General features: G+C 45.3%; 1 protein-coding gene across 1 annotated transcript in view; it reads right to left on the bottom strand.

Moving 5' to 3' along the window:
* TPCN2 (two pore segment channel 2) overlaps nt 1-14,725 on the bottom strand; it is a 50,560-nt gene extending 35,835 nt beyond the window's left edge. The window contains exons 1-4 of the mRNA XM_038765214.1: nt 14,649-14,725; nt 13,798-13,857; nt 11,072-11,154; nt 1,721-1,782 (exon numbers count right to left, since the gene is read on the bottom strand). Coding sequence (XP_038621142.1) covers nt 1,721-1,782; nt 11,072-11,154; nt 13,798-13,857; nt 14,649-14,725 — 282 coding nt within the window. The remainder of the gene's footprint in view (nt 1-1,720; nt 1,783-11,071; nt 11,155-13,797; nt 13,858-14,648) is intronic.
* Between the last annotated feature and the right edge of the window lie 1,295 nt (nt 14,726-16,020).

Raw genomic sequence — 16,020 nt, 5'->3', positions numbered from 1 at the left:
GTTCAATCTTGAGTCTTTTTTTCAATCTAATGTTGGGAGAGGCATTCAGATCTAGAGGAAAGAGCATGGGAGTCTGGATTCCTAGATCCCAAGCCGAACTCCACTGTTGAAAGGCTAAGTGACCTTGGGTAATTTACAACCTTTCTGTGTTTATATGATCCCTACCTCACAGGAAGTTGTGAGGACAAATTGAGAAAACTTTGTAACGACCCCAGCATTGACTACAGTACCTGGCACATAGTAAGCTCTTAACAAACCATTAAAAAAAAAACCTACAACAGAGATCAGGTTCAAGTGCTTCCTTTTCTTGAACACATGGATAATAGTGTATGTTTAGATGAAGAAACCAGCAGTCACACACTCTTCTCTACAGAATCTGTCAGGCTCACATCACTCTTTTCACAGCTCAGAGGCTTCATTCACAACATGGCCATCAAGCTGGAACATGAAAGTACTTGGGTTGACATCAACCCACAACTCCACCTTAAAGGAGCAGTTTCTGACCCCTTTTAAAGTTAGAGGCAGTGGAAAAGGAGTTTGAATTGTTTGGAAGGTTGTATATCCAGACTGAGCACAATCTCAAAGGCCTCTTCACCTACTAGCCAAGGATGGAAATGTCAACTCCATTTAAATGCACTAAGTTCTCCTCTTACCCCAGAAAAATATGAGAATCACCATGTTTGGAAATGCAGTGAACAGCCTTCTTGGAAGCAGTGATGTCATCCCACATTTTGAGAGACTGAGGAGGCTGACTTTTTTTCTTAGACATTCAAATTGTAGGTGTTCAAGAGTCACTGAAAAATAGACCAACACCCAGCTGGACTGACCCAGGTTGTAGTGGGAAAATATCACAATCTCAGGCCTTGAGCCTGGGAGTGACAGGAACTGAATGATCTGATTATCTTATATCTACTCTAGCACTTAGCAAGTTCTTAATAAATACCTTCACTAACTAAATCCACATTGTACTCTAAGCAGTTTCTTATTTGTTCAGGGCAAGCAAGAAGCTTCTCAAAGTAAAGAGAATGGAAGAAACATAACTTCCTCTCCTCAAATCCCTCCTGGCTAACCCCACCAATACCCCACCCACGACTGCTCTTCATCATTATTATAATAATATATTTGAAGCTCTTACTATGTGCCAACTATTGTACTAAAATGCTAAGGCAGATACAAGATAATCAGGTAGGATGTAATCCTTCTCCCTATTTAGGAAAGAGAATAGGTATTGAATCCCCATTCTACAAGTGAAGAAACTGAGGTAGAGAGAAGTTAAGTGACCTGCCTAAGGTCACACAGCAGGCAAAGAGCAGAGCTGAGAATTAGAACACAGGTCCTCTGACTTGCAGGTCCCTGCTCTTTCCACTTTGCCACACAAACTCCTGCTGGGATTAGTCCAGAGTCAGTTTGAATTTAACTCTTTTCTTTGGGGTGAGAAAACAATCCCAAAGAAAGAGTGCTTCCACTCTAGAGCAGCAAAGCATTAGAAAACTCATAAAGGTCAGGCAGAGTTGCTTATTTCAGGATTGATATGATGCATTATTAAACCTGCGATGTATTAAAATGCTTGCAATATTCACTTTACAGGAGCATTTAAAATTTTTAATTACCTGAAAAATAAACAGTGCTTCTAAAATTTAATTTAGTATGGTCTCGTTTCAGCAACCCAAATTAGGGAAGAAAAATAGAACAGTGAAATTAAACAAACTACTTCCAATACCTGTATTGCATCTTCAATAAATACTACAGCTTGGCTGATACAGAGCTCATGTTCAGCAGTAACTGCAAAAAAGAAAAAAATTGCTGTTAAAAAAAATTGAGTAGCAATTCTCTACCTTCAGGAGATTTCTTTTTTTATCTCAAAATAAAAAGCAGAGTCCTAGTTTTAAAAATAAAATGTGAGTTTTTAAGGTACAAACCATGATTAGCTTCTAAAGTTATTTGCAGACAGGATGATGAAGAGGCTAACACCCAACTTCACTTTACCCAATACTGCCAGTTTCCAATAAAAACAATCAACCCTCAGGAGAAAAATAGTCAGTTTTCCTATTGTGCCTGTGATGAATATTGGCATTCATTATCAAATCATTTGGGCTTCAAAGATATCTAGCAGGGCCCTGTGAAATATTCCTATGAAAATTTACATAACTTTATGAATGTTACTCCCCATTTTTTTCTTCAGACTCACTGATCCATTTTTGTATCCTCCTGTATTTATTTGCAGTTTATAAATGTGATATTCAAATGACTATCCCAATTTCTCAGTCACAGAAGGCAAAGGACACATGAGTGTGAACTTTTTACAAAAATGATATTCATTAAGGACTTATGTGACAGGCACTGTTCTAAGTGCTGGGGTAGATACAAGCTAGATCTGCAATCCAGGCACCAATTGCTGTTTTTGTTTGGGTTAGTATAAATTTGCTTATGCTAGCTATAATGACTGCTATTTGTCAATATGAATACTGCACTTTGTTTTTTGTTTGGTTAGTGTAGAGTTGTGTACACTGATAAATATCAGAAGTCATTATGACCAATGTCAATACCCCATTTTGTTGTTTTTGTTCTGGTTAATGTAAAGTTGTTTACACTGGTCATAATGACTGCTAATGTTTGTCAATATCCCTAGTCCATTAGCTGCCAGAATACACTGCCCTTTGAGAGTAATTCTTTAAGTCAGGTTTACACTCCTTTTAGCCCACATGTTGAGGGATGTAAAACCTTGCCAACTCTCCAGGGTCAACAATTGGCTGCATCAGGTCACCAGCCAGGGCCACTTACGGAGTGACTGAGAACCTCCAGACAATTCAATCATATTTATTGAGTGTTTACTGTGTGCAGAGCACTGTATGGTGTCCCTAGTTTCATTGCAATTTGGGAAGAAGAGGTTTCCTGGAGCCAACTCAGCTCTCCCCAAGTGTCTTCAAAATGAAGAAAGATGGGTCCACCGCAAGTACAAAGGTTGCCCTGTGGCTGATTTGCTCTCATCTGCCAGGGATCTAGCCCCTCAGAATAGTTATTCTGCTAATACCTGCTAATTTAGCAGGTCATCATGCTCCCAATGAACGGCGGTAGAATTTCCGTAGCCATGTTGGAAGGCTGTTTCTCGCATTCAGATAAAGTTCCCATCATCAAAGACTATGTCTTGGTCCTTTAGAGCAAGAAGATGCTTATTGCAGCAGACACCTGGAGTTTAAGTCAGCTCTGAAGCTCCAAAATACTACCTGCATAAAACCCAATATCTGAACACAGTGGGCTTCATAGATGGGAGGACTAGGTCTTCTCATGAGAGTCCAATTTTCATTACGTGGATGACTTGGACATTATTTTGGATATAAGGACTACTGAACTTGGGCTCATTCAAAACTTTTACTGAACTATTAGTTATTGAACTATCAGATGAAGAGAAAACTAGGGATAGCGCTCAATAAATACGATTGAATGAATTTGTTGCCAAGAAATGAACTCTTGGGTCAAGTGAAAATTGGCTGTGGCTATAAGGAATGCTACAGTGTTATCTAGGTCACACTTCTTAAAGATTAGGTTCATAAGTGAAGTTCTAACCAGGCAGGACCTTCTGGCTGCACGGGTCTGTACTGAGTTTGTTATTCAAATAAGTGGCATTTTAGTGCCTACTGTTCTGGTAAGTGCAATCAGGTGCCAAAGCCATGATCCCTGCTGTGGGCGCAGCAGGGTAGCAAAAGTCAATCGTGTAAGTATAACAGGAGCAAAAACAAGGATTCTAGTGGTAACATCAGTATATTGGGGTGAAGTGACCAAATGAATAATTGAATATGCCTATGTGTTAATGTTAAGGGTGAACGGCAAGAGAAAGGGCTTGGGAGTTACAGGACATGGGTTCTAATCCTGACTCCACCACTTGTCTGCTCTGTGACCTTGGGCAAGTCAATTAGCTTCTCTGTGCCTCAGCTACCTCACCTGCAAAATGGGGATTGAGACTGTGAGCCCCTTGTGGGACAGAGACTGTGTCCAACCTTGTACCTACCCCAGTGCTTAGAACAGTGCTTGACACATAGTAAGTGCTTAACAAATACCATTATTATTATTAATCACATTGGACACAGTCCATGTCCCACAAGGAGATCACAGTCTTAATCCCCATTTTAGAGATAACAGGCACAGAAGTTAAGTGACTAGCTCAAGGTCATACAGCAGAGAAGTGGCAGAGCTGGGATTAGAACCCAGGTCCTTCTAACTCGCAGGCTGGTGCTATATCCACGTGGCCACACTGCTTCTCATCTAGTTAGTACAGTGCTCTGCATATAGTAAGCACTCAAATACCTCTGAAGCTCAAAAAATACCATTGATTGATTGAATAGAGGTGAATTGGTTCAGAGAGGAGCCAGTTCTATAATACTTCCCTCTTACTGGATGATACCCACTGCCAGAGGACATGCCTGCACGTATGTACAGAGCTTGGGGCAACATTGCCTGAAACTGCTACTGCTCCACACCTGAAAACCGCAGCTGAATAGAGGCCTCAAATGACCGAGGACTTGTTTTGAAAGTGGAAACAATCCATACAGCAAGCAGTACAAATCTCCATGCAAAGACCAGTGCAAGTCTTTTTCTTTCAGTTTATCTTGTCAGAGAGAATATTTTAAAGCAGCTACCTATCCTAAGATGCTATGGTTCTAATAGCTTCATTTAAGCACTGTACTCACACCCTTAGTGGTTTAATCGAAGGGGGTGCAGTTTTGTTAATTGCAAATTAAAATGAAGGTTAAGTTCGAGGCTATGGAAAAATCATTAAAGGACTAAGTCTCTCAATTTTCCTGCAAATTCAGACGAAAGGTCAAATAGGCAGCATATCTAGAAAAGGGGCAGTTTTCATAACCTAAGTTATTAGCCTGCCATTACTAAAGTGCTACTAAACTACTTAACTACTTTCCAGGCCATTAATTCAAAAACTCGGGGTCTTGAAATGAGGTTAATGTTCTAATAGTAGTTTAGGTTAAATATTTTGTTTTTATGTCCACCTACAGCATGTCAGCTGTTGCAAAACCAGACAAGAGGCCACCAAATTCAAATGAGTTATATATAACTGAGCTTAAAGTACAGTACCAAGCCAGTGTAAGCTAATACTCACAAAGCCGTGGAATGGTTTCTTAGCCTCACCAGCAATGAAGGGAGCAGAGTTGGGGCAGGAGCCCACATTATTTCCAAATTGTGATGTTCATCCTGTCAGGTTGGGACATTGGTCATGGCAAAGTCTACACCCTATTTCTCCACTCTGAACTCTGGTTGTATTTTAGGGGACCTGGGTGCTATGCTGTTATGGAGACTGTCTTCCTGGGCTGACTCGGCTCTAGCAGCACCCTGGTTAGCCGTCTTCAATCCTCAGCAACAAGGAGCCTATCTCCCAGCAACAAAACTTTAGGTGCTCAGCTTAAAACACGGATCCCAGGCCACCCACCTCCAACCAGATTACTCCTTTCCTGTTCTAGGCCACCAAACTGAATGGGACTGAATGGGTTTCTGTGATCCCTTCTCCCTTCCCCCCAAGCCAAACATTCTCCACAGTGATTCCAGAGGGGGGATGGATAGAATAGGGATCCCCACCACAAGTCCTCAAGAAGAGACTGGCTCCTCCAGAGTCTTTCCTGAACTGGGAACTGTCAGTCCCACAAATCCCACCAACCCCTCCTAGTATGACAGCTGACTCCTCTGGATAACTCTGAAGGTTTCTCCCCTCTTACCACAACCATTCTTACCTTTCCTATTTCTATATATATTTTAAAGCTACACCTCGAGTTCTGGTACAGTGCTCTGCACACAACAAGCACTCAATAAATATGACTGAATGAACAAATGAATGAGTCTCTTCTGGCCTACTTGCTACCATCTTGGTAGGCCAGTGTTTCTCTTGACTATGGAGATGGACAGCCAAAACTGACCACTCATTTCTTGCTGTAGTTTACTGGAATGAATACAGTGGGATAGGAATTAGAGCAACAAGCACCATGTCCACAATATTACAATCCTGACAGGTTTAAAGACTTCCATAAATGGGGTCCATCTGGCTCCACAATGCTCTGGAGAACATTCATGGCCCAATGGGTTTGAAAGGCTGCAATGCATTCCTGCAAAGACAAAGTGGTACCAAAACATGGATGGCCAATGCTTAAAGAACAGCAATTTTTGAAGGATTAGTGGCAATTTCCACAATTCCAATCCTATCCTTAAAGTCTCCACTCTCATAAATGTCATAAAGCTCCTTTCTTTGCTCCACATATTCTGTGCCTGATCTTAAAAAATTAGCACACCATCTTGCAAAACAAAACAGGAGGTTTAGGGAAATGCTAGACTTTTACCAGGGCTGACATGAAATGGACATGTTTATTTGGGCGGGAGCGGGGGGGGGAGTTACGGTTAGTTAAGAGGCTTAAATTTCCACGGGACTGGTTTTTCTCTGCAAAGCATCATGTACTTCAAAACTGTAGTTCACTGTCCACTTCGTCATATTCATTACAGCACTTCAGACAGGCAGTCAATAATTAAATCATCAATAAGCAGATGGAGAGTTTCTCAAAAGAAGAGTGCCAGCATGTGGTAAGTAAACGCTGTAAGCCTCTTGCCAAAGTCATGCGAGGAAATAGTGGCAAACCCAGGATTAACATGTTCTGCCCTACGCTCTCACATGACAGCCCATATGGGTTACACTACTTGTCTGTCTTATTATTCTTTCTGGACTATATTAACAATTAACAAGCACCGAGTGAACACAGACGTGCCAGGCACTGAAAAGATAAGTGATCAACAGTCACTTCTGAAAGCGTTCACACTTTCCTTGGAGCTTCTCCTCTACTAAAATACTTAAAAAAGGGTGAGCATCCAGCTGTAACTAAGCAATAATGCCGTAATGGCCCTGCCTGCTCACTGTACTGTGGGAGAGAGGGTGGAAAATTCTAATATGCCTTTGGGGGTACTTCTTTTCCTGCTTAAAACTCCTCTAATAATAGCAACAGTGGTATTTGCTGAGCAGTCACTATGTGCCAACCACTGTACTAAATGCTGGGGTAGGAACAAGATACAGTCCCCTCTAGACTGTGAGCTCATTGTAGGCAGGAATGTGTCTGTCTGTTATACTGTACTCTCCCAAGTGCTTAGTACAGTGCCTTGCACACAATAAGCACTCAATAAATAAGACAGAATACAGTCCCTGTCCCATATGGGGCTCACAGTCTAAGTAGGAAGGAGAATATTATTGAATCCCCATTGTATAGATGAGGAAACTGATGCCCAGAGAAGCTGAGACTTGCCCATGGTCATACACGGTATTGGAACCCAAATCCTCTGTCTCCCAGGACCATTCTCTTTCCATAAGGTCAAACTGTTTTCCTATCAGAGTAGCATTACAGCTCAAATCATCTGTATTAGAACTGTCCAGAACTGAACCTCTGAAGTCTGGGAAACAGGAATACTTGGGCATGTACATGTGTAAAACCAGAACCTAGAAATAATAAAGCATTCCGACTACAATAAGGTCAGGGAAGCACCGACTCATCTTGAATTTTTCAGGTTTTAAGATATCCAGTCAGCTTTCTCCCTCTTACATAGCCTTACTTTCCTCCCCCTACAATCCAGTCAATCGTATTTATTGAGCACTTACTGTAAGCAAAGCATGTACTAAGCACTTAGAAGAGTACAACAGTTGGTATACACGCTTCCTGCCCACAAGGAGCTTGTAATCTAGAGGGAGAGGCGGACATTAAAATAACAAATACATACATACGAGCTGGGGGGCTGAGGATGGGGTAAATAAAGCATACAAATCCAAGTGCAGGGTGATGCAGAAGGGAGAGAGATTAGGGAAAATGAGGACTTATTCAGGGAAGATCTCTTGGAGCAGATGTGATTTAAAGGTGGGGAGACTGATGGTCTGTATGTTACGAAAAGGGAGGGAATTCCAGATCCGAGACAGGATATGGGTGAGGTGTCGGAGGGGAGATGGACAAGGTCGAGGTACAATGAGTAGGTCGGTGTTAGAGGAGCATAGTGTGATGAGTTGTAGTTGGAAACAAACAAGGTAAAATAGGAGGGAGAGACCCACTTTGTTCCTCTAATACCTATTAAGTCACTTTACCTTGTTCTTGTTTCTCACCAACTTGCCCACACACCCTTCCCCCTCATATCCAACAGACCATTCTCCCCAGATTTAAAGCCCTACTAAAATGCCCATCTCCTTCAGGAAGGCTTCTCTCTCCAATCTCTCCACCCTATTCTCCCTCCCCTGAGAAACCTATTCACTTAAATCTATAAACTCTAAGCACTTTGAAACTCCCCCCCCCCCCCCCCCCCCCCCCCCACACACACACACTTTAAGGGCAGGGTCATGTCTACTTTGTCTCTCCCAAGTATTTAATACATTGCTTTACTCCCAGTAAAGCAGTAAATACCTTTGATTGACTGATTGATTGAATCTGACCTTGCTTAGCTATACTACTCGACTTCAGTCCAAATAGCTTAATTTGGGAGGCTAGCTACCTGATTTGCACAAGGGTCCCTTTAGGTTTCTTCCCAGTACTAGCAGGAGATCACTTGGGCTTAAAAACAAAAACCAAATTTCACCTGATTGAGGCAACAGACCCAAGCAAATCTGTTTGTTTATACAGTACCTCTGCTGAACTGCAGTCCCAGGATTGAGTGCATTTACAGTTATGTTTGAAGATTTTATGATTTCAACTCTTAAATTAAGCCTGATTTGAGCCTTGTACTCTCTTCTATAACAGATGACGCAATAAACTCTCTGGGGAGCAGCGTGACCTATTGGAAAGAGCAAGAGCCTGGGATCACAGGACCTGGATTTTAATCCTGGCTCTGCCACTTGCCTGCTACTTGACCTTGGGCAAGGCACTTCTCTTTCCCTCAGTTTCCTCATTTTTTATGGTATTTGTTAAACACTTACTATTTGCTAGGCACTGTACTTAAACACTGGGGTAAATTCATGATAATCAGGTTGGACACAGTCCTGTCCCACATGGGGCTCACAATCTTAATGCCTATTTTACAGATGAAGTAACTGAAGAACAGAGAAGTGAAGCGACTTGCCCAAACTCACAGAGCAGACAAATTGTGGAGCAGGGATTAGAACCCAAATCCTTCCGAGTCCCAGGCCTGGGCTTTATCCGCTAGGCCATGCTGCTTCTCATCTGCAGAATGGGGATTCAATACCTGTTCTCCCTCCTACTCAGACTGTGAACCCCATGTGGGTCTGTGACTGGGTCCTACCTAATTAACTTGTATTTACCCCAGCACTTGGAATAGTACTTGATACATGGTAAGCGCTTAATGAGTACAATAACAGCACAGGTGATTGCTGGAGGTCCTTTCTTGGTTAGGACCCTGTGAAAACAGTTTGTCCTTCGTGCTGGAATCTGACATCACAGGTGATGAATTCACCTTTGCGAGCATTTGCGGCAGAATAGGTCCATGCAAGACCCCAGGGACAGACAAAGCTAAGATGCTTGGGCTCCGATTCTGGGTCTAGAGTCAGGGAAAAACAGGCAGACTGGAGAAGCTCTGGAAGAGCGATGGCTGTGAAGGGCAAGCAGAAGGGAGAAAAGAGACGGGGGGGGGGGGGCATCAATCAATCGTATTTATTGAGCGCTTACTGCGTGCAGAGCACTGTATTAAGCACTTGGGAAGTACAAGTTGGCAACATATAGAGACAGTCCCTACCCAACAGTGGGCTCACAGTCTAGAAGGGGGAGGCAGAAGGAAGAAGAGGGAGAGGGGTCATGAGAAGGGAAGAAAATGGACGGGGGGCAGGCAGAGGGAGAAAAGGGACGAGGGAATGAAGAAGGGACAAAAAGGATGGGGGGTAGGCAGAAGAGGGAAGTGATGGGGACAGGTGGAAGGGAGAAAGGGACGAGGGGCATGGAGAAGGGAAAAAAAGGGCATGCAGAAGGGAGAAAAGGGACAGAGGGGCATGCAGAAGGGAGAAAAGGGACAGAGGGGCATGCAGAAGGGAGAAAAGGGATGGAGGGGCATGCAGAAGGGAGAAAATGGGCGGGGGGCAGGCAGAGGAAGAAAAGGGACGAGGGAATGCAGAAGGGACAAAAAGGATGGGGGGCAGGCAGAAGAGGAAAGTGATGGGGACAGGTGGAAGGGAGAAAGGGACGAGGGGCATGCAGAGGGGAAAAGAAGGGCATGCAGAAAGGAGAAAAGGGACGGAGGGGCATGCAGAAGGGAGAAAAGGGACGGAGGGGCATGCAGAAGGGAGAAAAGGGACGGAGGGCCATGCAGAAGGGAGAAAAGGGACGAGGGAATGCAGAAGGGACAAAAAGGATGGGGGGCAGGCAGAAGAGGAAAGTGATGGGGACAGGTGGAAGGGAAAAAAAGGGCATGCAGAAGGGAGAAAAGGGACGGAGGGGCATGCAAAAGAGAGAAAAGGGACGGAGGGGCATGCAAAAGGGAGAAAAGGGACGGAGGGGCATGCAGAAGGGAGAAAAGGGACGAGGGAATGCAGAAGAGACAAAAAGGATGGGGGACAGGCAGAAGAGGAAAGTGATGGGGACAGGTGGAAGGGAGAAAGGGATGAGGGGCATGCAGAAGGGTAAAAAAGGGCATGCAGAAGGGAGAAAAGGGACGGAGGGGCATGCAAAAGGGAGAAAAGGGACGGAAGGGCATGCAGAAGGGACAAAAAGGACGGGGGGAAGGCAGAAGAGGAAAGTGATGGGGACAGGTGGAAGGGAGAAAGGGACGAGGGGCATGCAGAACGGGAAAAAGGGGCATGCAGAAGGGAGAAGAGGGACGGAGGGGCATGCAGAAGGGAGAAGAGGGACGGAGAGGCATGCAGAAGGGAGAAAAGGGACGGAGGGGCATGCAGAAGGGAGAAAAGGGATGGAGGGGCATGCAGAAGGGAGAAAAGGGACGGGGGAGCAGGCAGAAGGGAGAAAAGGGATGGAGGGGCATGCAGAAGGGAGAAAAGGGACGGGGGAGCGGGCAGAAGGGAGCAAAGGGGCTGGGGGCAGAGAGAAGACAGAAGAGGGCTGGGGTTCCTGGAAGCAGCCCCAGGGGGCGGCGGGCGGCTGGTCGGGCCGCTTACCAGGCTGGGCCTCGATGGGTCCCGCGGCGGCGGGGGCGGGCGGCTCGGCGGACACGGAGGGGCTGCGGCCGGGCCGGGCCCCGCTCCGCCCCGCCGGCCCCGGGCCTCCGCTGCCGCCGCCGCCGCCGCCGCTGCTGCTGCTCCTCTTCCGGGACAGCAGGGGCTCCGTCTCCGCCATGGAGCCGGAGGGAGGGAGGGAGGGAGGGAGAGCGGGCCGGCCGGGCTGGCAGGGGAACGCCCGGCTCCTCCGGCCTGCTCCCCTTCTCGCTCGCTGGGGCTCCGGGCCCGCCCCCCTCCTGACGTCACCGAGACTCCCTCCCTCCCGTAGCCAATGAGAAGAGGGGGACCCCGTGACGCCACCAGAAGGGCGGGCCCTCCGCGCCTCTCCCCTCTGCCCCCTTCTCTCGGCCTCCGCGGCGCCCGCGCGCAGCGCAAGGGAATCAATCAGTCGTATTTATTGAGCGCTTACTGTGTGCGGAGCACTGTACTGAGCGCTTGGGAAGTCCAAGTTGGCAACGTATAGAGACGGTCCCTACCCAACAGTGGGCTCACAGTCTAGAAGGGGGAGGCAGGGAACAAAATAATAATAATAACAATGTTGGCATTTGTTGAGCGCTTACGATGTGCAAAGCACTGTTCTAAGCGCTGGGGGGGGGGATACAAAGTGATCAGGTTGTCCCATGTGGGGTTCACGGTCTCCATCCCCATTTGACAGATGAGGTCACTGAGGCTCCGAGAAGTTAAGTGACTTGCCCAAGGTCACACAGCAGACACGTGGCGGAGTCGGGATTCGAACCCATGACCTCTGACTCCAAAGCCCGGGCTCTTTCCACTGAGCCACGCCGCTCCTCCGAAACCAAACGTGTTAACAAAATAAAATAAATAGAGATGGAGAGAGAGAAGCAGAGAGACAGAGAAAGAGAGGAAGAGGAAAATAGAGCGCTGCCGGTCGGAATAATAATAACAATAATAATTACGGCATTTAATAATGATAATGGTATTTGTCTCTCCCCCTCGTCCCCCTCTCCCTCCCCCATCTTACCTCCTTCCCTTCCCCACGGCACCTGTATATATGTAGATATTTTTGTACATATTTATTACTCTATTTTACTTGTACATATCTATTCTATTTATTTTATTTTGTTAGTATGTTTGGTTCTGTTATCTGTCGCCCCCCTTTTAGACTGTGAGCCCACTGTTGGGTAGGGACTGTCTCTATATGTTGCCAACTTGTACTTCCCAAGCGCTTACTACAGTGCTCTGCACACAGTAAGCGCTCAATAAATACGATTGATTGATTGATTGATTGTTAAGCTTTTACTATGTGCAAGGCACTGGAATAATAGTATAATGGTATTTCATCATAGTACAGTGCTCTGCACACAGTAAGCGCTCAAATCAATCAATCGTATTTATTGAGTGCTTACTGTGTGCAGAGCACTGTACTAAGCACTTGGGAAGTACAAGTTGGCAACATATAGAGACAGTCCCTACCCAACAGTGGGCTCACAGTCTAAAAGGGGGAGACAGAGAACAAAACCAAACATACTAACAAATGAATGAATGGTATTAAGCACTCACTACAAGGCCAAGCACTGTTCTAAGCGCTGGGGTAGATTCGAGATTATTAGGAGAAGCAGCGTGGCCCAGCGGAAAGAGCCCAGGCTTTGGAGTCAGAGATCATGGGTTCAAATCCCGGCTCCGCCACTTGTCAGCTGTGTGACTCTGGGCAAGTCACTTCACTTCTCTGGGCCTCAGATACCTCATCTGTAAAATGGGGATTGACTGTGAGCCCCCCGTGGGACAGCCTGATCCCACTGTAAACTCCCCAGTGCTTAGAACAGTGCTTTGTACATAGTAAGCGCTTAATAAATGCTATTAAGAAGAAGAAGGTTGACCCGCATGGGGCTTACAGTCTTAATCCCCATTTTCCAGATGAGATCACTGAGGCCCAGAGAAGTTCAGTGACTTACCCAAAGTCACACAGCAGACAAGTGGCGGAGTCGGAATTAGAACCCATGACCTCTGACTCTCGAGCCCAGGCTCTTTTCACTAAGCCACTCAGCTTGCTATGTATCAGGGACTGTACTAAGCGCTGGGGTGGATACGAGAAATCAGCTTGGACACATTCCCTTGTCCCCCGTGGGGCTCACCATCTCCATCCCCATTTTACAGATGAGGTAACTGAAACACAGAGAAGTAAAGTGACTTGTCCAAGGTCACACAGCAGACAAGTGGTGGAGCAGGGTTTAGAACCCATGACCTTCCAACTCCCCGGCCCATGCTCTATCCTGCTTCTCACGGGACAGCAGTGCACATAAATCGCTCAGGCCACAACAATAATAATAGTGCAGTGCTCCGAAGCGCTTAGTATAGTACTTTGCATACAGTAAATGCCCAATAAATATGATTTAATGAATCAATAGTACTTGTTAAACACTTACTATGTGTTGAGCACTGTTATAAGTGCTGGGGTAGATAAATGTTAATCAGGTGTCCCACATGGGGCTCACACTCTTAGTCCCCATTTTACAAATGAGGCAACTGAGGCCCAGAGAAGTGAAGTGACTTGCCCAAGATCATACAGCAGACATGTGGCAAAGAGAATTTGAATCCAGGTTGATTCCCAGTCTCCCCTCAGTATTCATGCAATTTCCTTGGGATGGATTGTATTGTACTTATTATTCAATAAGTACAATTGATTGTTTGATTTCCCACAAACCTACTTTCTTGCACTGTGCAAACTAAGATGCCTTTCTGCAATGTTACTGGCCAACTTTGGCAACCTAGAACTCAGATAAGAGAGCAGTTTTAGGTCATTAGCCTTTCATGAAAAGTTCCTATAGCCCTGTATTGGCCCCAAAGGACCTTTAACATATGCTATCAGGGACACTTTCTGTCCGCCTGCATAACTTGACTCTGACCCCCATTCTCTCCCTTGGTAAGGCCAGCCTCGATGGAATATCCCCTAACGGCAATGTCCCAAACATTTAGTGCCGTGCTCTGATACCATAAATGCTCAATAGATACAACTGATTGATCTGTAATTTTTTTAGAGGCATATTTGACTTGAATGAATTTTCTCTCAAATTAGACTCAGGCATGGCACTAGAAACAGAATCACTTTTGCAAGCTGGTGGCAATGGGTTACAAAGGTTATCTGTGATGAATCCATACCAATGCTGCCCCAAACACCTGTCCCTCCCCTGCCATCCAGCGCTTAGAACAGTGTTTTGCACACAGTAAGCGCTTAATAAATGCCATTATTATTATTATTCAGGGCCAGTCACACAGCATCACCAAACCATTCTCTCCCCTTAAGGAGGCTGGTGCACAGGAGAGCTGTCTCCCATCACTTATAATTTTGAGGAAAGAACCCACACCTGGGAGAGAGATGCTGACCATGTGATGGTGCTTGCATCAAGAAAAAAAAAACAGCCTTTAAGCAGGCAAGGCACATCTTTATCTAGTAATCCACTGACCCAACTAAATACATCATTAAATTAAATCCAGATCCTGGAGTTGAGCATATATTCTCCTTTCCACTCAGACTCACACATAATGAACTCACACATACATCCACATGCACCCATCTACTGTAATGTTGGATGAACAGGGTGGGGTGGCCAAAGCTTTTGGCCAATATTTGCCCATCATTGGCTTTTTCTGGGATTCCTTACCACCAGCTTTAAGGCACTTCTTCCTAACACCAGTAATTCATTCATTCATTCAATTGTATTTATTTAGCGCTTACTGTGTGCAGAGCACTGTACTAAGCGCTTGGGAAGTACAAGTCGGCAACATACAGAGACAGTCCCTACCCAACAACGGGCTCACAGTCTAGAAAGAGGAGACAGACAACAAAACAAAACATGTAGACAGGTGGTAATCTACTAAAACCCAGCTTGCACACTAGGCTCCTCTAACTCCAACCTATTCACTGTATCTTGATCTCATTTGTCTCACTGCTGATGCCTTGCCAAAATCCGTTGGCCTGGAACACCAAGCTTGTACTTCCCAAGTGCTTAGTACAGTGCTCTGCACACAGTAAGCGCTCAATAAATACAATTGAATGAATGAACCCCCTTTGTGTCCCACAAACCAACATCCTCATCTTCAAAGCCTTACTGAAATCAGTATCTCCTCCAAGAGGGAAACCATATGAGCTAGTGGATAGAGCACAGGTTTGGGAGTCAGGAGCTGGGTTCTAATCCCCACTCTGCCTTTTACCTGCTTGTGACCTTGGAAAAGTCACTTAACTTCTCTGCACCTTACCTGTAAAATGGGGATTAAGACTGTGAACCCCACATGAGAATATGGACTGTGTCCACTTGATTAGCATGTAACTGTCCCAGCAGTTAGTACAGTGCCTGGAACACAGTAAATGCTTAAAAACATTTTTTTTTTTTAAAGAGGACTTCCCTAAGCCCTCATTTCCCCTATTTGTCCTCCCTTTTGTGTCATCTATGAATTTGAGATTGCCAGAAACAGAATGGTCTAGCAGTGGATAGAGCCTGGGTTTGGGAGTCTGAGGACCTGGATTCCAATCCTGGCTTTGCCTCTTGCCTGCTGTGTGATCTTGGGCAAGTTACTTAACTTCTCTGTGCCTGTTCCGTTCTCCCTCCTACTTAGTCTGGGAGCCCCATATAGGAGCTGATTACCTTGCATCTACCCCAGTGCTTAGTACAATCCTTGGCATATGCTTAACAACAATTATTATTACCCCTTAAGGACCCTGATACTTTATAGCACTTAGTCATGTATTTAAATTCTGCCATTTCCCCTAGTTGTAATGTATTTTTAAGTTGGTCTCCCCCTCTAGAGTATAAAGCCTTGTGGGCAGGGGTCATGTTTACCAACTCTACTGTACTGTACTATCCCAAGCACTTAGTAAAGTGCTCTGCACACATTAAGTACTCAATACATATCATTGATTGATTGATTTCCGG

Source organism: Tachyglossus aculeatus, chromosome 22 (assembly GCF_015852505.1).
Source record: "Tachyglossus aculeatus isolate mTacAcu1 chromosome 22, mTacAcu1.pri, whole genome shotgun sequence".
NCBI classification, from domain to species: Eukaryota; Metazoa; Chordata; class Mammalia; order Monotremata; family Tachyglossidae; genus Tachyglossus; species Tachyglossus aculeatus.
The sequence above is the reverse complement of the archived record's forward strand: the minus strand, read 5'-3'. Positions and strand labels throughout refer to the sequence as shown.